At 49.3% G+C, this 24,491-nt stretch overlaps 2 protein-coding genes across 2 annotated transcripts; both read left to right on the top strand.

Annotated features, from left to right (window-relative positions):
* Positions 1-420: 420 nt before the first annotated feature.
* LOC121627532 (A disintegrin and metalloproteinase with thrombospondin motifs 5) lies at positions 421-16,134 on the top strand. The gene is made up of 8 exons (XM_041966480.1): positions 421-1,591; positions 8,443-8,575; positions 8,838-9,005; positions 9,581-9,864; positions 11,241-11,424; positions 11,542-11,717; positions 11,808-11,983; positions 12,311-16,134. Exons 1-8 carry the CDS (start codon positions 488-490, stop codon positions 13,005-13,007), a joined length of 2,922 nt encoding a protein of 973 aa, XP_041822414.1. The 5' UTR covers positions 421-487; the 3' UTR covers positions 13,008-16,134.
* Positions 16,135-18,642: 2,508 nt separating this feature from the next.
* adamts1 (ADAM metallopeptidase with thrombospondin type 1 motif, 1) lies at positions 18,643-24,466 on the top strand. The gene is made up of 8 exons (XM_041966076.1): positions 18,643-19,631; positions 20,489-20,829; positions 20,947-21,079; positions 21,196-21,653; positions 21,750-21,936; positions 22,112-22,290; positions 22,458-22,633; positions 22,734-24,466. Exons 1-8 carry the CDS (start codon positions 19,007-19,009, stop codon positions 23,470-23,472), a joined length of 2,838 nt encoding a protein of 945 aa, XP_041822010.1. The 5' UTR covers positions 18,643-19,006; the 3' UTR covers positions 23,473-24,466.
* The last annotated feature ends 25 nt before the right edge of the window (positions 24,467-24,491 follow it).

Raw genomic sequence — 24,491 nt, 5'->3', positions numbered from 1 at the left:
TGGTGGACTCTGCTGAGGCAATGGGAAATACTCCGGCGACAGCATTGTTCAGGTTTCTCTCCTCTGCTCTCCTCCAGCACTTGACTTTAGTCTGATTTGAGGAAGAGAGGGAGCAGAGAGAGAGAGGGAGAGGGAGAGAGGAGAGAAGAGGGGGGGTGGAGGAGTGGTGATTGAGCGCAAAGGGGGCAGGACTTTTTCTCTCCGGGTCCTATTAAGAGCAAACTTTGTGTTTTTGTTCTCCAAGTTCAGCTCAGTGCGTTTCACTCTGCGCACAGTTCCTCTCTGCTGCTCTTTTTCTTTTCCATTTTTTTCCCCCCTCAATGGTTTTGTTTGCTCGCCTGTTGGTTGCTCCTCTGTGTGTTTTCATGGGGGATTCGGACACCGGGAGGATGCGCTTTTTGGAGGAACAAATACACAAAGTTGTCTCTTCGGCCGGCCCGGGGTTGTTTTAGTGCACACATAGATGTTCTTCGGGCTGGAATGAACAATGGTGCGGCTCCTTGGCGCTCTGGCCGATGGCATGCTCTGGTTTCGGCTACTGTTGCTGTGCGTCGTGGAGTTGGAGCTGGGAGCCGGGCTTTCTACGCTCCAGGGTTTTTATCTTCCACCTGCGAACGGGTCGCTTCTCACACCTGCCCGGAGGACAGACGGGGTCGTGCGCACCATTGACCGGATTTACCACGGAGGAGGGAAGGTGGGCTACCTGGTGTACCTGGATGGGAGCCGGTTTCAGCTGGACATGGAGCGGGACGAGTCGGTGCTGTCGCATCATTTCAGCCCCCAGTATGTGCTCGCTATGATGGGAGAGAGCCCCGCGCCTTTGCAGCTGGAATGCGTGTACCGCGGGACAGTGGACTCCAACCCGGAGTCCCTGGCGGTCTTCAACCTCTGCGGAGGGGGTCTCGAGGGCTTCTTCGCCGTGAGCCATGCGCGCTACACCATCACGCCTATTATCAGGGCGAAGGGCCACGAGCACGACGTGCGCGCCCTGCAGGACAAGGACGCGGAGAGCGCGCTCCACGTGTTCACGCGCGAGAGTTTCAGCTTCGAGGCCATGCGCGAGGGGCGCGAGAGCTGCGGGACGCGCGACGGGCGCAGAGGACGCAGGGATGCGGCGGGGAAACGCCGGCACAGGGGTCGCGGGAAGGGGAGACGGGACAGAGAGGGGCTCGCAGGGGAGGGCGCAGATGACCACGGTGCGCGCGGGCGGAGATGGTGGAGCCAGCACGCCAAAGCGGCTGCTCCGGAGCATGGCACGCGGCGCAAGCGGTCGGTCTCCCGCGCCCGGCACGTGGAGCTGCTCCTTGTGGCCGACGACACCATGACCAAGAAATACGGCAAGGACCTGAACCACTACCTGCTCACGCTGGCCTCCATCGCCTCCAAGCTGTACGGGCACGCCAGCATCGAGAACCCCATCCGGCTGTCGGTGGTGAAAGTGACCACGGTCACCGAGAAGGAGAAGGGGCTCGAGGTGTCCAAGAACGCTGCGGCGACACTGAAGAGCTTCTGCAAGTGGCAGAACCAGCAGAACCCGCTGGACGACGACCACCAGCACCACCACGACGCCGCCATCCTCTTCACCAGGCAGGTAAACAAACTCCCCTCGCGCTCCGCACCTCCACTCGCGCGCGGCTCTCACCTGGCGCCTGGCCGCCGGCTCCGGCTGTCTTCCGCCCTGCGCGGCAGAGGAGAGGCGGCTCAGCGCCGCGGTGCGACGCCGAGGCGGCGCAGTGACGCCACGCTTTGTTTTTATTTTGACGGTGCACGCGGTGGCAGCTGGTTCACCGCCTGGCAGATTAAGCCTTTGGGTGGCTTAATGCAGCTCATAAACTGCCAAACACTCTGAAATGAAAATAACTGACATGTATATTGCATAACATTAACTAACTGTACGTTTTCCCCTGGAGTATGTAGATAAGTGACACATAAAGTGGTCATTTTGTGAATAATTTCCCTATTTGCATCACAGTGAGTCAGAAGTGAAGACTACACAACCTTCCTCCCACCTGTCCCTACTCAAATCCACCCTTTTTGTCAATGTTTTCTTTCTCTTTCTCTTTCTATCTCATTTTTTGCTGAATCTCAGCATCTGTGAATCACTTACACTTGTATTTCCTGGCCTGGTGTTTTTCTAGGCGGGCTCTTGTCTCCAGCCCCCCCCTCCTCCCAGTCCCCTGACAATCCGAAAGCCCTGTGTGATCTGAGGTGCGAGCCCGCGGCCGCGCATGCCAAATTCTTCCTCGGGTAGGAGGTTTGAAATCAGCTGCTGGGTGCACTGCGGAACTATTCCTGAAACTCCCCTGAAACTTCAGTTAATTGGGTAGTCATCCTAGCCTTGCAATTCTTCTCTCCCTCCCTCCCTCCCTCTCTCTCTCTCTCTCATCACTCCTGTCTGCACATTTTTTCCCAGTTACTTTTCCAGCGTCTGTCAGCTGGGGCTGGGAGCTGTCAGAAAAACAAACACATCCACCCTGTGAGAAGCCATACGTTTACCAAGACCACACTCATTTATCCCCCCCCTTTCACCATCCCTTTCTTTCTCCTTCCTCGTTCCCTCCCTCCCTGGTTGAAAGCCACAGGGCAGCAGCGGCAGATCTCCATGCATTTTTCACCTCTCCGGGTGTGGCTTTGCGGTGGTGAGCTCCGGCTGAAGTGTCAGATAGCTCGCCTTGGAGTGCGGTGAGTTCAGCTCATGCAGGGTCTTGCCGTGCCTCGGGCGGAAAAAGCAAGCGCCGAGGGTATTGCCTCGGATCTCCTGGCATCGCCAGCAAGTTGGCGCCGTCATGCCTTGGCACGGCAGCCGGTAGTGCATACCTGTGGTCAGCAGGCGTTCGAAGTGGCCCAGTTCCTGTGTGCCAACCACCTCGTGCCTCCTCACTAACCCCGTTGCCTCTGCACCTGCAGGGGCAAGACTGGAAGAGCGCAGGGAGAAGACTGTGCCATTCTCTGGTGGTTGGGTTTTGGCAGGGTGGGCAGGGTCAGGCGGGCATGGAAACATTTATCCAGATACCTCTAAGGCAGCCTCAGGATAGGAAGAGTCAAAATGGACAGGGAGCTAATGAAACATGACAGGTGGTCTGCTGTGGATTTTTCTCTATTCTACCACAGCTTTGATCCTATCGAAATACACATGCTCACTGTGGCAGAACCCATCCATTTTCAGCATCTTTCCATTGATTTAAAATGCCTTTTCATCTCCAAGCAGTCCATGCTGCAGACAATATCTCATGCTGATATCATTATATCAGACCCTTTTCATAACAACACCTTAAAGTCTGCAGAGTTTCCACATGTTGTTCTTTTCAGAAGAGAAAAGTCTGTCGAAGTGTGTGTTGATCCAACTGTGGTTGTTAGTAGAAGGAACGCAGACATGTGAACAGTTTATGAAATAAAGCACAGAAAATACAAGTTTTGCAGACTCTGTCATGCTGCTGTGATCCTGGATAAAAGGCCAATATTGGCTTTACCACTATATCAGTCAGCGCTTAATTTGCGTCTCACCTGTCGCCTCACTTGCTTTATTCACGACCCTGTCCCCTGACCTTCATTCACACGCATCTCACCTTCACCGACCTGTCAGCAGAAGAAGAAGGTGACCCCGCTCTGTCGCACACGGAGCTCATAAGCATCCACTGTGGCGCCGTAGCACAGCGCAAACAGTATGAGGTGGACCTCTGATCCCTGTCTGCTGCATATCTGCAGGACAAATAAGCCGAACTGCAGCCGCATCAGGATGCAGAGTAAGCACATAGCAAAGGCATGACTTGACTTTAAGGTCATCACCCTCATAAGCCATAGAAAGCAGCCGCCGCCTTACTTTAACGTTGACCTTTGAACTCTGACTATTAAAAGCCATTTTCAGGATTCTGGGTTCTGTTTAAGTGCTCAAATAGCTGTTGCTTTACCTGGTCGGTCATTATAGCAGACAGACGAGCAGGGCTGAGGTTTGTTTACGTCTGAGCACTGCAGGAAAACAGGCCAACGCCGTGACAGGGTGAAAGTGAAATTTTCCTTACTGCAGCAGAGGTGTCGGAAAGGAGCTGAATGTGGAATGTGAAGATGCTGACATCGTTTGACCTGTTCTTTATGACACTGTCATTTAGCTATCAATCATTTTGCAAGAGCGCCTGTCAGAAAAGATCCACATTCAATGTCAAGAGCTGCACAGAATCCTTCGTTTTACAAGCAGCGAACAGTTATTAGGGTTTCCATTGACAGAATGCCATTCAGGAAATAACTTGATTTGGCTGAGGTACCTCATACCTTGCCGCATTTCGGGTTGAAGAAGAAGAAAAGGCAGAATAAAGCAGTTGGATGCATGAGGCGTGGTTATGTGTTTGCTCTTTTCTCAGGAAAATAACTTTGGTCGTAACCACAGTGGAAGCTCTGCAGGGAAAGACAAACACTGATGTGCTGCAGATTCACTTCAGATGTGCTATGGGAAGCTGTTTGCTAAGTGCTCCATTGTTCTGAACATCACCAGAGAGTGAGTTATGTGTGAAAAGAAATAACCTTTTTCATCTGTGTATTTGGAGCTACTGTGACGTAGATCCCTATTATTGTAGTGTGCTGAACGGTAGCTGAAGCTCACTGAGGACTTTGTGACTGTGGAGTCAGACCAGTGCATTGTTCCCAGATAGAAGGGGCGGACGGGGAGGGGGCGGCAGCAGGAGTGCACAGAGTTGGAGGGAACTCTCTTTGTGGTCAGGTCCAATTACTCCAACACCCCGTACCCGCAGTGAGCTGACCCGTGTGGCGGTGTCACCCTGCTCCACACATACCAGCACCGGAACGAAACAACAGGCACATTGAGGGGGCCGGGGACTGTTCTGACCGTGTATTCGTGCATGCATGTTATGCATGGCTGTGTTCGCTTGTTGTGAGCTCGGACAGTAGACAAAGCCCTACTGTAAGGTGGCCAGAGAGAGCTGCAGAGCCTTGGAGATGCTCACACACTTGTGATGTCGATGTTGAAGTGCTCACCTTTGCAGGCTGGGTTGAGATCAGCCCCCCTGTTGGATTTGTAATAATGCATGTGAAATATAATACACATTAGGCTGACTGCCCTCGCCCAGACTGAATGAAAAATATGCACATGTTAAGGAATTTATAAATCATTTTTGGATAAAAGCATACCAGAAATGTCTTCGGTCACATGATGCAGCTCCAGCCACTTCCATTTGCTGATGAAGCCTGTCTTATCACCACATGGTTTCACTGAAAGTTGATAAAACACGATAGTTTGCAGGAACACGGAGAGGGCCCTTATGTCATGATGACTGATGTGCGAGGCACACTGATGTAGACATGGCATGTACGTGTACACAATCCATTTCCTCCGCACGTGTGTTTAACACGTAGTTATGTCATTTATTCTCTTCCAGCGAGTGTGGGAATGTGCACATGTGCAGAATGTGGCCTCCTCCTTTTCCTGTGCACTTGTCGTCCTCCTCTCCTCTCCTCTCCTCCTCCATGTGTTTGCGCATTAAAGTGTACATTTCCCAGCCCTCGCCCCCGTCACATCCACCCCCTCTATTTGTTTTAACTGTTCCTGATATTTCACACATGCCGGGCTTAGACTGGCATATGTTGAAAACCTGCGTACGGCCCCTGGATCCCAAACCCTCAACCCCGGGTCTGTGGACGCACACAGCTAGTCAGAGAGTTCAGCCCGAACGCATGAACCTCGCCCCCCCACACCGTGATGCATCAGTGGCTTTAAACAGCACTCCTCTTTGCAGTCATGCTTCCGACCAGCGCTGACCTTCGGCCTGTTTCCATGCAGAGAAAAATAACACCATTCAGTCAGGTCAGCTATTTCTATTTAATGTTCATTTAACAGGGGCAGATAGATAATTGCACAGCATCACAGCACTCATAACTACTGCTCATTTCAAGTGCATGCCTACCCCTCCATGCACATGACTACATGATTGAGTCGCTTTTCAAGGGTCCTTATACTTCTGGATAAGAGTGGATCAAAGTCAGTTAACATCAGGATGAAGGAACATGAAAACTGATTTGACAGCCTGTCAATCAGCGGCGATCAGTCATGAGTAGCCAGTCCCAGTCGATGATGGAGAGCTGTTTTTTGTTGCTTTTGATTAGCAGGTTTGTTGAATCAGCCTGAAGTGTGTTTTCATTACACGGACTAAGCTAAACTCACTCTGCAAGTGTGTGTGTGTGTGTGTGTGTGTGTCTGCGTCTGACTGGCTGTTTGTTTGACACAAGCCTTGGCTTACATTGCAAATGATCTCGCAACACACACACACACACTCACACACACAGCTCTGATCGTCTCGTGACCTTCACAACCAGCTTGCCACCTGTTCTCCTGTTATTTCTGCCAATATTTCTGTAACTCCTTGTTCTCGCAGTCCTTCTCTTTAATTTCCTGCGGCCCTCCATCCCCCAGCATCTGATTCCTGAACTTATTTGTCTTTCCCTCCCTCTTTTTGTGTGTATGAGAGGGCTTTGGATGAAAGGAAAGTTTGCTGGAGGGAAGAAATAAATAACATGTAGATAGGGATGCCAGTTAGTTTCAGGTATTTTTCACATGCCGCTGTTTAATTTCAAATGGGAGATTCCCGTTTTCTGCTTCTCACCCACGTGTTTCCCGTTACACTGTGTTGTACTAAGGAAAGCTGTGTGTACAAGCAAGATCGAAACAAAAAACGTTCTCGTACTCGAGCGTGGGAGGGGGGTGAATGAATAAATAAATGAAATGAAGGGAGGTGTAAAGAATGTAGGGGTGAAAAGAGTGTGGGAAATGGGGAAAAGAGGAACAGAATTTTTCGACAAACTCCTCTATAGGTTCTCGCTGCCTGATTGAAAACAAACAGGCCGTGTAGTTTTTGAGCTGGTCTGCATGTGGAAAAGTTCAGAGACACTTCAGCACAGTGTGCCCCTCAGCAGCATCCATGCAGTGAGTGTGACTCGCCCTTTGTTTGCTTCTCATGCGTCCAGCAGTCAATTGGCAAAAAGCAGACGCTCTCTTCCTGTTCTCTCCATGTGTGTCTGCATGTGTGTGTGTTCGCTTGTGAGTGCACCATGAAGCATGTACAGTCTGTGAGGTACATGCTTTCATTTACATGTGCTCCGTATGTGTACACGTATGTGTGCATGTACATCCTTACAGTTATGTGCATCTGAGTGTACTTGCATGTGTGTGTCCTGCGTGTGTGAGGCGGTCCCGCCCAGTCTGTCATGTGTGTGAGTGCAGAACACAGGGCAGTTTGTTCCAAGCCGATCTGCCCGGAACGGGTAAACACCCGCCACAGAGAGCCTGTCAGCGCCACTTAACATGACGATTCATCCTCTCCGTGGGGTGTGTGTGTGTTTGTGTGTGTGTTTGTTTGCCTTTTTTGGATGTTCTCATGTGCACATGCGTGGCTGTGTGCTGAATGCACACATACATTCAAAGCTTATCCTGCTGTGCTGTGAGTGTGTACGCCGATGCACGCAGGCCCGTGTGCAGGCGCGTGTGCTCTGATCTGACGGTATGATTAACTGATTGATCTCTGCACTCGGGCGGGGCCGAACAACCCACCCTGAGGCCTCATCTGCATGGACATGTGTGGGAATCAAAACAGAGATCAATACTATGTACTCTGCCACCCCATGAGGCAGACAGAGAAACGGTGGAGGCAGAGGAAGGAAGCGGGCATTAAAACGAGTGGAAGGAAGTTTAAAGGGACACGTCTGTGTTCTGTAGCCCTGGAGGAGCTTTGTCTGAGAAAATGACTTCATTGACATCACTTGAATATCTCAGCTTGGACCTCTGTTACAATTTGGGGTTATGGAGTTTGAAAGGCAGGGAGCCTCTAATGCGTGGCATTATGGGAGGCGCACCCAGTGTTTTTGGAGCTGTCTCTCACAAGCCTTCACTTCAGTACAAAATTGCAGGAGTGCTTTTTTTAAGGGGCAGTGGCTTTGATCAAGAGAACAAAAAGCAATAAGAGCATGACACCTTGCATTTAGTTTCCAGTTTGTTTGCAGTTATTTTTATATTTACTGTTCACAAAATGTGTGCAGCGAGTCGAAATTCAACTTCAACTGCATCACCACCCAATGACGCAGATGAAAAAGCTGCAAAAGACGACGATGTCTGGCTCATGCACTGCAATAGCCGAAAAAATGTCAATACAATCAAAGAAAGTGTAAGCAACACACTGTTTTTCATTAGAATGGGAGCTGAGTGAGGTGGTGGTCTCAGATGACAATAAAAAAGGATGTAGCAAGTTGAGGAATCATTAATAGCATCTTTCATTACGACATAGCAGCCAAATATCCATTTCAAGATGATGTTACTGCTGCCTTCAGTAAAGTAGGTTTCAGTTAATGTTATGTTTACAGTGTGAGCTCATTCAGAAATAAGACTGATTGTTCCACATGTACATTTTTTTGCCAATTTAAACTCACCGTGTTTCCTTTGTCCAGGACCTCTGTGGCCACCACTCCTGCGACACCCTGGGCATGGCGGATGTCGGCACCATCTGCTCTCCGGAGCGAAGCTGCGCCGTCATCGAGGACGACGGCCTTCACGCCGCGTTCACCGTCGCGCATGAGATCGGTAGGCATGGATATGCGCATGCATAAGCACACAAACAAAGATATAAGCAGGCCAGGGCATGCATATGCACATCTGTCAGCACGTCTCCCTCGTTGATTAATATCACAGGGGTGTTGTCTGATGTTATGCACCTGATGCCTGTGTGTGTTTTCTTTTCTCATTCTTGCTGCATGTGCAAACCCGCAACGAGTCTCGGCCTTCCTCTCATCGTGATCTATCAGCTCAGATTCTGAAAGTCGCGTCCGTTGTCTCTGTGCCGCAGGTCACCTGCTCGGTTTGTCCCACGACGACTCCAAGTTCTGCGAGGAGCGTTTCGGAGTCAACAGCGACAAGCGGCTCATGTCCTCCATCCTCACCTCCATCGACGCCTCCAAACCCTGGAGCCGCTGCACCTCGGCGACCATCACCGACTTCTTTGATGATGGCAACGGTGAGTGCTGGAGAAAATATAGAGCAATAAATGCACGGCTCCATGCTTGTGGTTCAGCAACCATCTGTAGTTCTTTTACTAGTGAGAACTTTTCCCAGCCAGTAGGAGTTTTATTTCCTCCATCTACAAATTGCATCCATGTGAATCTGACTTGTGATCGTGTTTCTCCCACAGTACCTATCACTGAAAGCTGTTTAGTAAGAAACCAGCTGTAATCTCTGCTAATAGAGAGTTATTTACAATCCTATTAACTTCTTAAAAAAGTGTTGTTCCAGTGCAGCCAAAGACATATCACTGGCAAGAAATCAGGATGAGTCATACTTTGCATTCCCGTTTCGTCAAGTAGTTTCACTCTTGTCGGCCATAAAGCATTGCCTGTTGACATTTTGCTAAGAAACGCTTTCAGCATAATTCATGTAGCAACAGTATCATTTCAGGCTTGACAGTATCTGCTGCAGCTGCAGCACTTTTATTGACTGATGGGTCATACAGGCCTTGTTTGTCGATACCACCGGCAAAGAGTACGTAGGTTGCAGGGCCTTTTTTAAAACCCCCTCCTCCCTTTCCCACCACAGCCGAGTGTCTCCTCGACTCTCCTCGCCAGCCCCTTTTGGGCCCCGAGGAGCTCCCGGGACAGAGCTACGACGCCGTCCGCCAGTGTCGCCTGGCCTTCGGCCCCGAGTACACGGTCTGCCCGGGCATGGACGTATGTTCCCGGCTCTGGTGCGCTGTGATTCGTCAGGGACAGATGGTTTGCCTGACCAAGAAGCTGCCGGCCGTGGAGGGAACACCCTGCGGGAAGGGACGCATCTGCCTGCAGGGAAAGTGTGTGGACAAGACCCGCAAGAGACACTACTCGGTAAGACAGACGGGTGGTAGAGGAACATGAGGGAGAATAGAAAAAGGACATGGAGTGAGAAGGTGTTTGTCAAGTGAGACAAAAAGGAGTCAAATCTGAAATAGATTCCTTTTTATAGTTCAAAAACTGATATTTTAAGCACTCATTTCCACGTTACACAAACTTATCTGTGTGAGACAAAGAATACAGGGCGGCGAGAAAGAAAGAAAAAACTAAAAAGAGAGAGAAAGACACTTGAAGAGGAAGAAAAATCTCACGGACTCTTTATGTGACTTCACTGTGTGGTCTGGGTTATTTATGCCACTGCTGATCTGTGCTATTTGTTCACTTGGCCTTGCTCAAACAGATCTAAATTGAATTTTGCCATAATGAGCTAAAGGGCCAAATCTGCTCTTGGCAGGCTGTCGACACTGTGTGTGTGTGTGTGTGTGTGTGTGTGTGTGTGTGTGTGTGTGTGTGTGTGTGTGTGTGTGTGTGTGTGTGTGTGTGTGTGTGTGTCAGGGAGAGAAAGCGAGTGCAAGTCAGAAAGAATGGGAAGGAGGGAAAGAGTCTTTTCTTTGTGTTTATTTGTCACATGACATTTGATGAGTCTGACTCGACCCTTGGCAGACGACTGTACGTGTGGATCAGGCCCAACTTCTGACACGCTTCATTTTCACTGCCTTGCATGACGACCAGTTTACTGCAAAGAGCTAAACCCCCTCCATTTTAGACTTCACAATCTTTGAGCTTCTTCATATTTCTTGTAGCATGATTGCAGATTAAGTAGCCTCTACTGTGGAAAGAAGCAGTTCAAGCACTATAAAGACTCAGCAGTGGAACTAAACGGAAAAGCCGTTTCCAAAGAAGCTTCGCAGAACTTCAAGGTTATAAAATCAGCTTTGTCTCGTAAAATGTGAAATGCTGCTTATGCAGCTGTTTTTATCACACATGACTCGTGCGGCACTGGTTGGAAAAAGCATGAAAATAAGTATGCTACCTTAAGAATTTCATTCAGGCTGCTCCTCAGGGGAAGCATGTGAGCTGTTACGCCACAGATCCGGTCATGCCGTCTTAATGAGTGGCTTTTACCACATGAGGATCGCCTCATTCCTTTTCTGTCTCCTTTCCACATCACGATGCATGCCACATCTTTCTTTATCGCACATCTCTCTGCAAAGGGCTTTCCCTGTGACACGTGGCTTGGCCCGCAACCACTCTGACTTCCAACATGCCCGATAAGCATTAATTGTCGTCTCTCATCTCCTCTTTTTCCCTCTTTTCCTTTCTCTTCATCCCTCTCTACTCTCTGATCTCTCGTCCTCTGTCATTTCCCCCAACTTTTATCTCCTCTTTCATCTTCCCTTCCCTCTCTGCTCCTCTCCGCCCTCTACCAGGCATCCAACCACGGCAGCTGGAGTTCCTGGGGTCCTTGGGGTGCGTGCTCCAGAACTTGCGGGGGCGGTTTGCAGTTCGCCCAGCGTCTGTGCAACAACCCACCGCCACGGAACAACGGGCGCTACTGCACGGGCAAGAGAGCCGTCTATCGGTCCTGCAACGTCACGCCATGTCCACCATCAAGTGAGTGTGACAGCTCAAGAATGCATGCATGATTGTAATATGACAAGCTAATGTTTATTCATCATACAGAATACACAGCCCTCATTTCAAACCTCTTGCAACTGAATTTTTCTCCAGATAAGAGTTTCCGGCAGGAGCAATGTGAGGTGCGCAATGGTCCCCAGACAGATCCTAAAGGGGTGAAGACCTTTGTTGAGTGGGTGCCGAAGTACGCAGGAGTCCTCCCGAAAGATGTGTGCAAGTTGACCTGCAGAGCGAAAGGAACAGGATACTATGTGGTGTTCTCTCAGAGGGTGAGTTAGTTTAAACGAAAGGGGGTGCTGTGTTTTTAATGAAAAACACATGTGGAAGATGACGTTGATTTTGTGGCCGTTTGTCTTCAGGTGGTCGACGGGACAGAGTGTCGTCCTTACAGCAGCTCTGTGTGCGTCAAAGGGAAATGTGTACGGACAGGCTGCGACGGCATCATTGGCTCCAAGCTCCAGTTCGACAAGTGTGGTATATGCGGAGGCGACAGCACAGGATGCATCCGCGTGGTGGGCAACTTCACCAAGAAGAGGTGAGAAAAAAGACTTGAACTGTGCGTTATCGTATGTCTTCATATCACGGGGGCAGTCATGCACATACAGACATTTGAATATGCGCACTGGAGGGGAGTCTCGCTTCAGTGATGGCAAGTTTGCACATGCAGGATTCAGAGGACTCTTGAACATATTTTTCAGCAGCGTTATCTCGTGGCTTTTACAGTATGATGAAATGATAATGCTGCATTCACCGCATGTCAACACTGTTCACATGTAGTTTGTTCAGTTTGTTCGCAGTGCCTCTGCTTGAGTAACTTGAGTAACAATCTTTAATTGCTTCTGTTTTCTTTGTCGCCAAACAGTAAGGGCTACACTGACGTGGTGAAGATCCCTGCAGGCTCCACCCACATCAAGGTTCGTCAGCACAAGGCCAAGGACCAGACCCGATACACCGCCTACCTTGCCCTCCGACGCCCCAACAGCGAGTACCTCCTAAATGGCAAGTTCATGATCTCCACCTCCGAGACAATCATCCCACTCAACGGCTCCGTGCTCAACTACAGTGGGTGGAGCCAAAGGGACGAGTGGCTTCACAGCATGGGTCCTGGGGCCCTCCAGGAAGCCTTGGTGATCCAGATTCTAGCGACAGACGCTAAAAAGCCCCTGGATGTTCGTTATAGCTTCTTCATGCCCCGTAGAACAGCCCCGCAGCAGCCGTCAGCTCCCCTCATCCCCAACTCAAAGTCGACCCCTGTGCCGAGCACGACAACAGTCTCAACCACGACGAGAACCACCACCACCACCACCAGTAGCACCACTACATCCTCCTTTGCTCCCCCTGTCCTGGTCCCAGGGCCACCTACAGCCCCAGGTCCCTCCACTCCAACCCCAGGGCCCCAATGGGTGACAGGGTCCTGGATGACCTGCTCTAGGACTTGTGACACTGGCTGGCAGAGCCGGACAGTGCAGTGTAAGGACCAGGACGGGAAACTGTCCAAGGGCTGCGTGCTTAGCTCCCGCCCCTCTGCCTTCAAACACTGTCAGGTGAAGAAATGTTGAGCAAAAATGATTCGTAAGACGAGGAACAATTCGTCAGCAGACATTTAACTTGTACATCTGATAAAGGTCTCAAGTGCTGGATGTAGGACTGTGGACCAGTGAATTTAAGACATAGACCCTTAAACAGGACTGTGAATGTTGGCTGAAAGAGCCTGGACCAGATACACAGAGACTCAGAGACAGGTTGGCATGGATGTACCTGACTATATGCCAGAGGGATGTCCTGGGTTCGCAGTAGCATATGATTATGACAAGTGTGGCCCTGGCATAGCTAAGGACTTAAACTGCATGTCATTTCCACATGGACAGTGACTGATTGTCTTTACTTCCGTCTCCAAACCCGCGGAGGCTTCGTGTGTGTCGCCCTGTAATGGCATGCGTGTTGTGTATTTTTTATGCTACTCCGTTTGTTCTAATCACTGTGGGGATCCGGAAGTCGCACCCCTTTGTCTTTTGTCATGAGTGTGTCCAAGACAAGAGCCCCAACGATGGGAAGCACTCGTTATACACCTTGTTGTAATTTCTTCTCGTATTGTAGCCCTGTCCCACGACCACCATACTGCGCTCCACGGTCCTGGATTGGCCAGAACCCAAGAACTTGGACATTTTGGTGACTGAATGGCTCATAAAACACTTACTCACTAGTGGTAGGCTATGCTCAAGAAAAAGTTACTCCGACCAAGAAAGGTCTCTAAAAACAATACAAATCATGCAAGGATTTATTGAACTAACTTTGAGCAGGCCTCGGCAGCAGTGCTTCAGTGGTGCCACTGATTGCCAAAAGGAATATTTATGTGTCCATTATTACCAAATAAAACCGGTCTCCTTATCTTCTGAGAGGAAAGCCTAACAATATTCTCACAGGGAAGAATTTTACGAGCCACTGAGTGATCACAATGTCCAAGTTACAGGAGCATCGGTATGACGGTCTTGAATCAGGGCTGCCCATATGCCCTGACTATAAGCGTTATGTGTCTTTATTTGACTGATCTGTCCGGCTGAAAACCAGAAAGGAGCACAAAGGGAGGGGAAGACTTGTGATTTCGAAATGAGGATGCATGGAGGGCGATTAAGCGTCCAACAGTGAGCAGGTAAACCCAGACATTTGGTGAACCAACAGATACTCCTTCAGTTCTTGAGAAGCCGAGAGGAAAACCTTCTGACTGTTGACGCAAAGTATCGATTGTACTGAAACTGATAATCACGTGTCATGACGGCGGCGTGGTGTGATGGGATGGAACTTCAGAGGACAAACTTTTTAAAGGTTAAATTGACAAAGGGGCAAAGTAACCACGACACTCCTTAACATTTATGGAGGTGAATGATGACTCACAGGTTTGGGGCGATGCTTGATTTGTGTGTGTGTGTGTGTGTGTGTGTTTTTGTGTGCGTGTTGTGTGCTAGCACATTCATGTAGCCAGGCCTTTGGTTCAAGCACATGCAGTGCGTGCCGGGAACGTGTGTTTTTGTCCTCTACTGTGTCTTGACGCTTCTCCACTCCCCATTTGTACCAATCATTAAGCTGGTGCTGAGCCTCCTGATTTTCCCAGTGGTCGTCAGCATCTGTTTGTCTGTTTATCTACTTCGGAAGCAACGCTAATATGACAATGTGTGCCCTGGATACTCGCAACAACAGCAAGAGAGATACTAACGCAGCCGTTAATGTCCTTTTGCAATTCAGCTCTCTTTGTTTTCTTTCTTTTCACCACTCATTCAAGATTTTACTACTTTACACTCGTATTGTTTTAACCTCTTTCCAGATGCGTGTTGTTTGACACATTACATCAATACAGATTGAGCCAGAGGTTGGGTTCTTTTAAAGGGTCGGTTCACCCAAAATACAAGATTTCCCACTTATCACCAGTGGACTCGAGCCATGCACATAGTATTGGTTTTATAGTTAGTAAAACTTATAAGTTTTAGTGCCTCCACCTCAGTAGATGAATGGGATTTTTTTCAGCTTTGAAAAGTTTCATGTGAAATTTTCAGCAGGAACCAATGCCTCGGTTCCATCAGACAATCCACAGACCTCACTGTCAACATTGTCTTTGGAGCGACTTTCTACTGAAGAAATATTCCCTTTGACAAGGAAGGAGGACATTGATTGTGGAAAATTATGTCGCTCTTTTGGGAAAAACACATGCTCGTTCTTTTGAAGAGACATAGATCAGAAGGTCGATACCACTCTCTCACTGGCTCTGTCCAAAGATAAAAAATACGCCCACCAACATCTCTTAAGTTCTCTTATTAACTTGCCTTATCTTGTTTGCTTACTGCATACAATAATGGAAGTTTTTGGTCTTAATGCTAAGCTAACAGGCTTCATATTGAACAGACAGATATAAGTGGTATCAATCTTCTCATCTGAGTGAATAAAAATGTTCAATGGTGGATTTTCTTTCTTTAAATTTTCTGTAGTTTGGGTGAACTCACCCTTTAAAGTCCTCCACCCAATCTCACAATATCAAGCTATTCAAGCGAGGAGGCAATTAGAATGAAGACAGTGTCTGCGTTCCTCAAGACAGAAGCACAGGGGCTTCTATTTGAGCCAAAATTCGAATTCATATTTGTGTCAAACGTGCACCTGCTGTGTCTTCCTGTGCGGTAAACCTCACCTATCTGTGCAGGAGAAAACAAAGCACGAGAGAGGCTCAAGATACGACATGACCCAGGACAACAAACCACTCGCCGAACGTCCTCTCCTCTCCCCTCACACGTTCAGATTTATTTACGTGATGTAGACGTTTTTGTACAACGAGTAGATCGTTCATATATGTGTTCGTATTCAACCATATTTACACAGAAATGTACACGTACAGACACACACCACTGAAACAATTCAACATTTATGCAGTACTTGAGTTTTTTTTTCTCTTTTTTCAGAAAGACACACACACACACAACCTGCTCTGACTCTTCCAGTGGAGAAAGCCCTCTCGCTGAACGACAGAAACACAGCACTGAACTTGTAATTTATTGTTTGTACAACTGGTATGTGTGAAAAAAAAAAGACAAGGAGAGGAGTTTTATTTATTATAGTAATTTTGTATCAAATTACTATTTAACTTAGGAATATGACTGTGCAGAATCATTCCTATGTAAGAATATAGTGTTTCTTTTCTAGTCATCCACATGAATATATGTACATAAAATCTATATATTTAAATATCTCTGGGTGTGTGTGCATGTGTGTGTGTTGTTCTTTTTGTCATGGCATCAATACACTGATATTTATCTTGCACGTGTGTCAGCTGCCGCAAGCATCGCACACACACTCTGCAAAGCTGTAGCTGAGAAAGCATGATGGCGTTAACTTCATTCGGGCTGTGATCATGTAAATATAGCAGCACAGAAAACTCTCAGCAGATTGAAGTATTAAGATGGATTCATCACGTAAAAAACAGCTCCCGGTGCCCAGAATGAACCCTCTAAATGTTCACCAGAGAGATTTAAACACATGTGAACAAACACTGTTGCAGATATAAATATGGGATAGTTATTATTGATGATACAACATGTAAGCAGCATTTTAATGTTATAGGAGGATGTAATCTGTAAAGTAAGTCCAGTTGTCAGATGGTGTAACTGTAGTGGAGTACAAAGCACAATATCTCCCTCTAAAATGTAATGAAGTACAAGATTAAGGTATCATAATGAGATACATACTCAAGTAAAAGCACTTCAGAATTGCACTGAAATTTGCCATCGCTGGCCACAAGATATGTACAGATATAGCAGCAGAAGCTACATCATTTCAAATGCACTGACATGCTTCACGGACGATTGTTGCCTTCGTTAAAAACCACCGTAAGTCAATGGAGTTTGGTGGTTTTCTTACACTTATAGGAACCTAAAGCTTAGCTCTGCAAATTCAACTCATCCAGTTTGTTACTGATTGATTTGAGTGGATTAATGTCCATCTTCATCATCTTATTAATATCACAACGCTTGTTACACATTTGAAAAATGTCCAGCCTTATGTGGCCCCCACTTTTTCCCTCACAGAAAGAGTAAATATATAGATAATAACCATCATGATCTAGCATGTTCGAGCCCCCTCGCTCAACCAGACATAAAACAAAATAGCAGTGAAGATATTTTCCAGCCTCACTTGGTCATTATCTCCTCAACTTGCACCTCTGACCTCGGATCAGCACCCTCAACCACACCAACCATTCTCCACACAGTACTTTCGTGCACCTGGGCTGCCTCCCTGTGGTCAGTGGCTCGCGCCGCGCACTTTTACAAGCTTCCAAATGTGATGCTGAAGCGCCACCTGTCGGCTAAACGTGCGATTGGTCCATCGAGTCATGGAAAATCTCTCCAGCAGTCTGGGGAATTTCCCAAACACGGGCCTACCATCTGCTGGAAAATTATGAAATTACAACTATTCACTTTTTCTGACCTGTTGCTTTTAAGGTGGACTGCCGTAATCCGTCCCAGGAAAGACTCATCAGGGCTGTTTGTGCCAGTGAGTCAGAAGTTACACACAGCAGTAAAATGATGCCAGTAAGCTTATGGGGGTACATCTAAATTGTTGTATAGTTGACAAACTGCACCACACCTAGGTTTCCATCATTGTTTAATTATAATATGATTTTGACCATTATTCAAACAGTATTTGTCGTTATCGCATGTTTTTGTGCAGGTTCAAGTGTGTAAAAGTTAAAAAGGTGTTTTCTTTGCTGGGAATCACTTATTTCTGTCAGTGCACAGCTGTTAACAGGGTTTCTGATGTGCCAGTTATTTTTAATGAAACTCCAGCGTAAACTCTTCCTGACTGTTGGAGAGGGGGAACAGCCCGGCCGGGTGGGGGGAAGATGCCGGAGGACAGGGGCTCCGGCCTGCCTCGGTTTGATCGCAGAGGCATCCCGGCGGAGGAGCCGCTCCACCTTAAGACCTCGGCGGCCCCTCTCTGCTCCCTCTCCCCGGGGAGCGAGGCGGAGGAACCCGGCCACGGCGCACCACAGCCGGCTTGGCACGGGGGGAGGCGAGTACGGCTCCCGGAGCCTTGGCCAGCACGATATGGTTACCATTCCCGACCTGCTGCCATCTGCCTTCTCCAGTTGCACTGACACTACAACACTGCTCCACATCAGCCGCTGCCGCCTGTCACCCTGATTTATGCTGGAACAGGCTTGAGTTTAATCAGCAGTGTGTAGCCGAGTGATTAAAATCCAGCTCAGTGATTGAAGCAGAAAGTAGAGCACTGTCATTGTTCCAGAGTTAGAGGTTCTGGTTTTTATTTTGGCCACACAGATCATAGATTTACACTCCTGATGCGCTTGAGGCGCTTTGGATGAAGTGATCTTTATCTGTGTGACAAACATCAGTGGAATATATTCAGAAATAATAAAACTCGTGGCTTGTGAGTGTGTGTGTACATCTCGTGACAGACAAGCAGAGTTTAAAGAAGAAAACGTTCCTCTGCCCCCAAAGTTTTCTTCCCTCCACAATGATTATTATGGAACCGCTCCAGGTCGCTGCTACGTTTTCGTTGCGCACGGGATTTGGCCCCTCTCAGATCAAAGGGCCCTCAGGAAAGGGGTGGTCCCGGGGCAGGGGGATATATAGAGGGACCGGCTGTGTTCTGACTGCAAGGCAAGAGCAGAGAACAGAGTAAACGGGCCAGCAGAGGAAAAACCTGCCCCCTAACTCAGAGAGAGAGCTAGAAACTGAGACAGCTGCTGAGTTTTGGAGAGAGAGAGAGACCTGTTGGAATTTACTGCCGAGATCCAGCTTTTATTTCCATTTAATGAAATGACTTTTTATGCAGCAAGTCAGCCCTGCACATAACTTTAAATGAGTTTTGCACTGGATTTGATCCCTTTTTAGATTTTTATGTGTGTGAGTAATTTGGGGGACAGTTTTGTGGAAGTTCAGAGACTTTTGGTTTTAGGGTTTGTAGCTCATAGTGGGAAACCTTTTAAAGGATTTACTTGTTTCCCCGTAGAGACTTTATTATCAAATTCTGTTTCCACTTGTCGGATTTCAGTTATATGATGTTGCTTTTACGCGTTTCCATCGGCTTAATTGCCGCTCTGTGCGTCGGCTCGGCGCACAGCGCCTGGGAGGACAGCACAGTGGTGCCGGTCAGACTAGATCCGACGGCCCGGTCGGAGAGCGAAACCGAATCGTGGCGGACTCTGTCCGCAGAGGAGAAGGAGAAGGAGGCGGAGATGAGGGAGTACCGGTTGGACGTATTTGGCAAGGAGCTGATCTTGCAGCTAGAGCCTGACCAGACCTTCTTGGCGCCGGGTTTTGTCTTCCACATTGTGGGGACTCCCGAGTCCGAACCGACACAGGAACCCAAGAACGGAGCCGAGCCGGGTTGCTTCTTCTCGGGCACAGTGAACGGAGAGGAACACTCCGCCGCTGCTCTCAACCTGTGCCACGGACTGAGGGGCGGATTCTACTTTCAGGGTGAAGAGTATTTTATTCAGCCCCTTAACTCGAGCGACTTCCTTGGCACCGAGGAGGATGTCCACACGATCCGCCGGAGAGGTCGGGAAGCTTTGGCTGAGGAGGGGAGCTCCAAGTGCGGGGTCAACGAGGACGAGGAGAGGATGCCAAAGAATCTGGAGGAAGAAGGCAAGCAGGCAGCAGCTAACACAGACCAGACAGGTAAGGCTGCAGAAATACTGTGCGCGTTTTACACACTATCACTCATTTAATAAACGATTAATCTGAAATTAACAGATCAGTCACATTAAAATTGGCGAAGGAAAGACAGAGAAAGTGATTTATTTGAGCTATAGGAGGTTGTGACATGAACACAGCTGAATAAAAACAAGCAAATTACTTCTTCCACATAAGTGACTGGCTAAAGTGAACACGCAGACCAAACTGCTGTCAGCTGGAGTTGTGCGTGTGCCAAGGCGCACAGCATGCGCAATGCACTCAGCTACCTTTTTGACAGCGCCGTCTGCGCACTACCAGAGATGAGGGTGGGAGGGGAGGAGAGGAGTGGAGAGAGGGGGCGGGAGGGGGGGCAGACTCCTCAAGGGGAAAGAGGAGGAGGAGTGACGGAGGAAGGGGAGGGGAGCGGCGAGGTTGGGACCAGCCACAGCCCGGCAGCGCTGAGACGTAACTCGCCTCCTGGTACAGCTCGCGCCGGCAGACATTTTTCCCCCAGAGAGGATTTTCTCCCATTTCTCACTCGCATAAATTTCCACCAGAGAAGGTCACTGCAGGAATGTGGACCCTGAGGAGGAGGAGCCGCCGGTGGTGTGACGCTGAGTCACAGCCAGGCTCCTCCAGGCACATCCGGAACTCTCTTTGGAGCCTCTATCCCCCTGAAAAGCTAGTCTTTGTGTCTCCTTAGAACACTGGCAGTCTGCAGAGTGTTCCAGGCGTTTCTGTCAAAAATAACAAATGTCTCAAAAGTTACAGTGCGCTAAATTTAGGACTGAGACCTGATCAGGTCACATGACCTGTGGACCCCCTTTGGTCTGACCTCTCTCTCTCTTCTCTCCCCTCAGCCCACCACAGGACCAGGCGTTTCGTTTCTACCCCTCGCTACCTGGAGATCATGCTGGTGGCTGACCAGTCCATGGCCGAGTTCCACGGCGCCGGGCTCAAACCCTACCTGCTGACCATCATGGCAGTGGCATCCCGCCTCTACCGCCACCCCAGCATCCACAATTCCATCAGCCTGGCTGTGGTGAAGCTGCTGGTGGTGTACGAGGAGGAGCGAGGCCCCCAGGTGTCGTCGAACGCCGCCATGACCCTCCGCAACTTCTGCCAGTGGCAGCGGCAGCACAACCCGCCGAGTGACCGCCACCCCGAGCATTACGACACCGCCGTGCTCTTCACCAGGACGGTAGGTTGGAGCGGAAGAATAGGAAGTGTGAGAATGGATCAGAGACAGAAAAGGAGGAAGAGGGGCCTCCGTCGAGAGCATTCAAACATTAACTTGATTCTCCCTCTTCCTGTTTAGGACCTGTGTGGCGCCCACTCTTGTGACACTCTGGGCATGGCAGATGTTGGCACAGTGTGCGACCCTGACAGAAGCTGCTCCATTATTGAGGATGATGGGCTGCAAGCAGCATTTACTGTGGCGCACGAGCTGGGTAAGTAGAAATTAAACCCATGTTGTTGTGTGTAAAAACCTTTGAAATGTATCCAGTCACACACATCTTTTGACACTGAGGTGCTCAAAGAACTCTGATTTCATGCCCGCCTGCAGGCCACGTCTTCAACATGCCTCATGATGATGCCCAGCTGTGCTCTGGGGTCAACGGTGCCCACTGGGGCTCCCACATGATGGCCTCCACCCTGTCCAACCTTGACCAGCAGCAGCCTTGGTCCCCCTGCTCCGCCCTCATGGTCACCACCTTCCTGGACAATGGCCACGGTCAGTGCCTGCTGGATAAGCCGGTCAAACCTCAGCCACTGCCACAGCCCCTGCCCGGGACTGTCTATGACGCGGACCATCAGTGTCGGCTGACCTTCGGCGAAGACTCCCAGCACTGCCCTGATCTGAGCACCACGTGCGCGGCTCTGTGGTGCACCGTGACGACATCCAACGGTTTGCTGGTGTGCCAGACGAAGAACTTCCCCTGGGCCGATGGAACGGCGTGCGGGCATGACAGCTACTGCCTGGCTGGACAGTGTCTCACGAAGAGCCAAGCCGCCAAACACCAGGTAGGAACCAGATCCCATCCCACTACACTTCAAAGCTTTCTTCTCAGACTCCAACCCAGTTCAAAATTGTAAATGTCATGTCCCCGGTGCTTTCAGACTCCTGTCAACGGTGGCTGGGGAGTGTGGGGTCCCTGGGGCGACTGCTCTCGGACCTGCGGCGGAGGGGTGCAGTATTCTTTTCGTTCCTGTGACAACCCTTTGCCCAAGAACGGGGGCAAGTACTGCGAGGGAAAGAGGATCCAATACCGCTCCTGTAACACGGAGACCTGCCCTGATACCAACGGTGAGAAACTTTTATTATCACATAAAATGTAAACTGTTTCTGGTTTGCAAAGCAGAAAGTCCTTTTGCTTAAACAGAGGAGTCATGTTTGATGTAGCTTTTGCACATCGGTGTGAAAGTTCACAATGTCAGGCTGAACAGGCGATAAATCTGACCTCTCTGTGCCTCTTTCCCAGGCCTGTCATTCCGTGAGGAGCAGTGCCTCGCCCACAATGACATGTCAGCCCAAGTGTCGCTGGGTTCAGGCGAGGGTGTCGAGTGGGTGCCCAAGTATGCTGGAGTTTCACCCAAAGACCGCTGCAAGCTGGTGTGCCGGGCCAAGGGGACTGGCTACTTCTTTGTCCTCAAATCCAAGGTGAGAGTGGTGAAATGTCAGATTATATTATTGAACTGTTTAAGATATTAATCATCTATTGTAATTTCACTCAGCCCCTAAACTACTCTCAAAAGACTTTTGCTTTTCAACTTTTAACTTTTATGTAGCAGTTTGATCTTTAAATCCTGTCTCTCTGCTGCCCCCAGGTGGCTGATGGCACACCCTGCAGCCCAGACTCCACCACAGTTTGTGTTCAAGGCCAGTGCGTCAAGGCTGGATGTGATCGCGTCATCGGCTCTAACCGCCGCTTTGATAAGTGCGGCGTGTGTGGTGGCGACGGCTCTACCTGCAAGAAAGTGTCTGGCTCTCTGGAGCGCGCCAGGTAAACACTGAACAGCCTTTTTGTGAAACATAAACCTCACAGCACGTATGTTAAAATAATTGTTACGACTGAGTCTGACCTCTGTCTGTTCCTGCTGCAGGCCTGGTTACCAGGATGTCGTCACGATCCCTGCTGGCGCCACCCACCTGGACGTCAAACAGCGTGCCCCAGGCAATGGTCGTCATGATAACAGCTACTTGGCAGTGCGCCGCCAGGATGGCACCTATTTGTTAAATGGTGACTACAAGCTGATGACCATGGAGACCGACATTGCCTTGCGAGGTGCACTGTTGCGATACAGCGGCTCTTCTGCCACCCTGGAGCGCATCCGGAGCTTCGCCCCACTTCCTGAGCCCCTTACCATCCAGGTGCTGTCTGTGGGAGAAGCCCCAAGGCCTCGGGTGAAGTACAGCTACTTTGCACCCAGACCCAACAATGCTGCCTCAGTGTCCAACAATGGAGGCCGCCGCCAGTCCATCAATGCCATCCGGGAGGTGGGTGGAGCCGAGTGGACCCTGAGGGAGTGGGGTCCGTGCTCCCAGACCTGCGGAGGAGGTATGCAGCAGAGAGAAGTCGTGTGTCTGGATCCCCACGGTCGTCCCTCCAGAGATTGCCCGGAGGAGCTGCGCCCCTTGGCCTCGAGGTCCTGCGCCACCCAGACCTGCCCCTCCTGGCTTCTCGGGGAATGGTCCGCATGCTCCAAGACCTGCGGACGAGGCTTCCGCAAACGCCAGCTGCGCTGCATGGGCCACGACGGGCGCACGCTAACCCACGACAGCTGCGACCCCAAAGACCGGCCGCGACCCCTGCTGGAACTGTGCAATCAGGGTGCCTGCTAAGGACTGCTTCCACAATCTAACCTCCTTTCATACAGCCAGGCTGATGAATGTTTACACCCAGAGCAAGAGCGCTGCAGATTTTCGTGGGTTCCAGGTCGTCTAATAGTCCCACAGTGACTGCGACTGTACAGGACAATTGTTACCCATTCCCTCCATCTATTTTGAGGCCAGACGTTGGTCCACAGTGGCGCTGCCACCTCGCCACACAAATAAGGACTGATGACCTCAGTGCAGCAGTGGCATACTTTGCCTTCCATTCGGAGAAGAAAGCATGGACATTCCTGATTTCCTAAAGGAGCATGCTGCTTACCGTGCCAATGTCATGCTTGTGTGTATGAATGCGAGTGTGTGTGTGTCAAATTTTTAATGCATGTATATGTTTGTCCAAGCTGGGCTGGACAGATACATTAGGGTTGGGGTGGGGGAGGTTATTGCAGAGTATATAAAGAAACAAGTGAAAGAGAATAGGTCATAGTCTACTTGCTCACCCCATCAGGTATGGAAAATAAGATAGCTAATAGTCATAGTGTTTATGTTCAAACTTGCCAGTCTACGTTTATTTATCACAAACCTGTAGCACTTCATCTTTGTTTTTGCCAGCGGCACATTGTAACACCCAGTTGTCTCTAAATGCCTCAGTACACAGGACTTTATCCTTTAGCCATATCTTGCCCTCGTCTACACAGCCTTCAATGAGGGAACTCTTCAACGACCAAAGAGGAGTGTGAGAGTGTGTGTGAGCGTTTGTGTGTGTGTGCATGTGTGGAGACCTAAAGAGGGACTTGTCTCCTGCTACTACTTCATAAGTAAGTCTCTCCTGCCTTCCGCGAAGGCACCTCGTTTTTTTTTCTATCGATTCTTTTCCTTTTGTACAGAATATCCAAACATTATTTATTTTTGTACAGCCTGTTAAATATAATCATGTGGCTTTTTTAATATTATTTTTTATTGTTATTGAGATCACAGAAGGGAGTAGAATATATAGAGTATTTATACAGTGATGATATATATATATATAC

The sequence above is a fragment of the Chelmon rostratus genome, chromosome 24 (genome assembly GCF_017976325.1).
Source record: "Chelmon rostratus isolate fCheRos1 chromosome 24, fCheRos1.pri, whole genome shotgun sequence".
Lineage (NCBI taxonomy): Eukaryota > Metazoa > Chordata > Actinopteri > Chaetodontiformes > Chaetodontidae > Chelmon > Chelmon rostratus.
The sequence above is the reverse complement of the archived record's forward strand: the minus strand, read 5'-3'. Positions and strand labels throughout refer to the sequence as shown.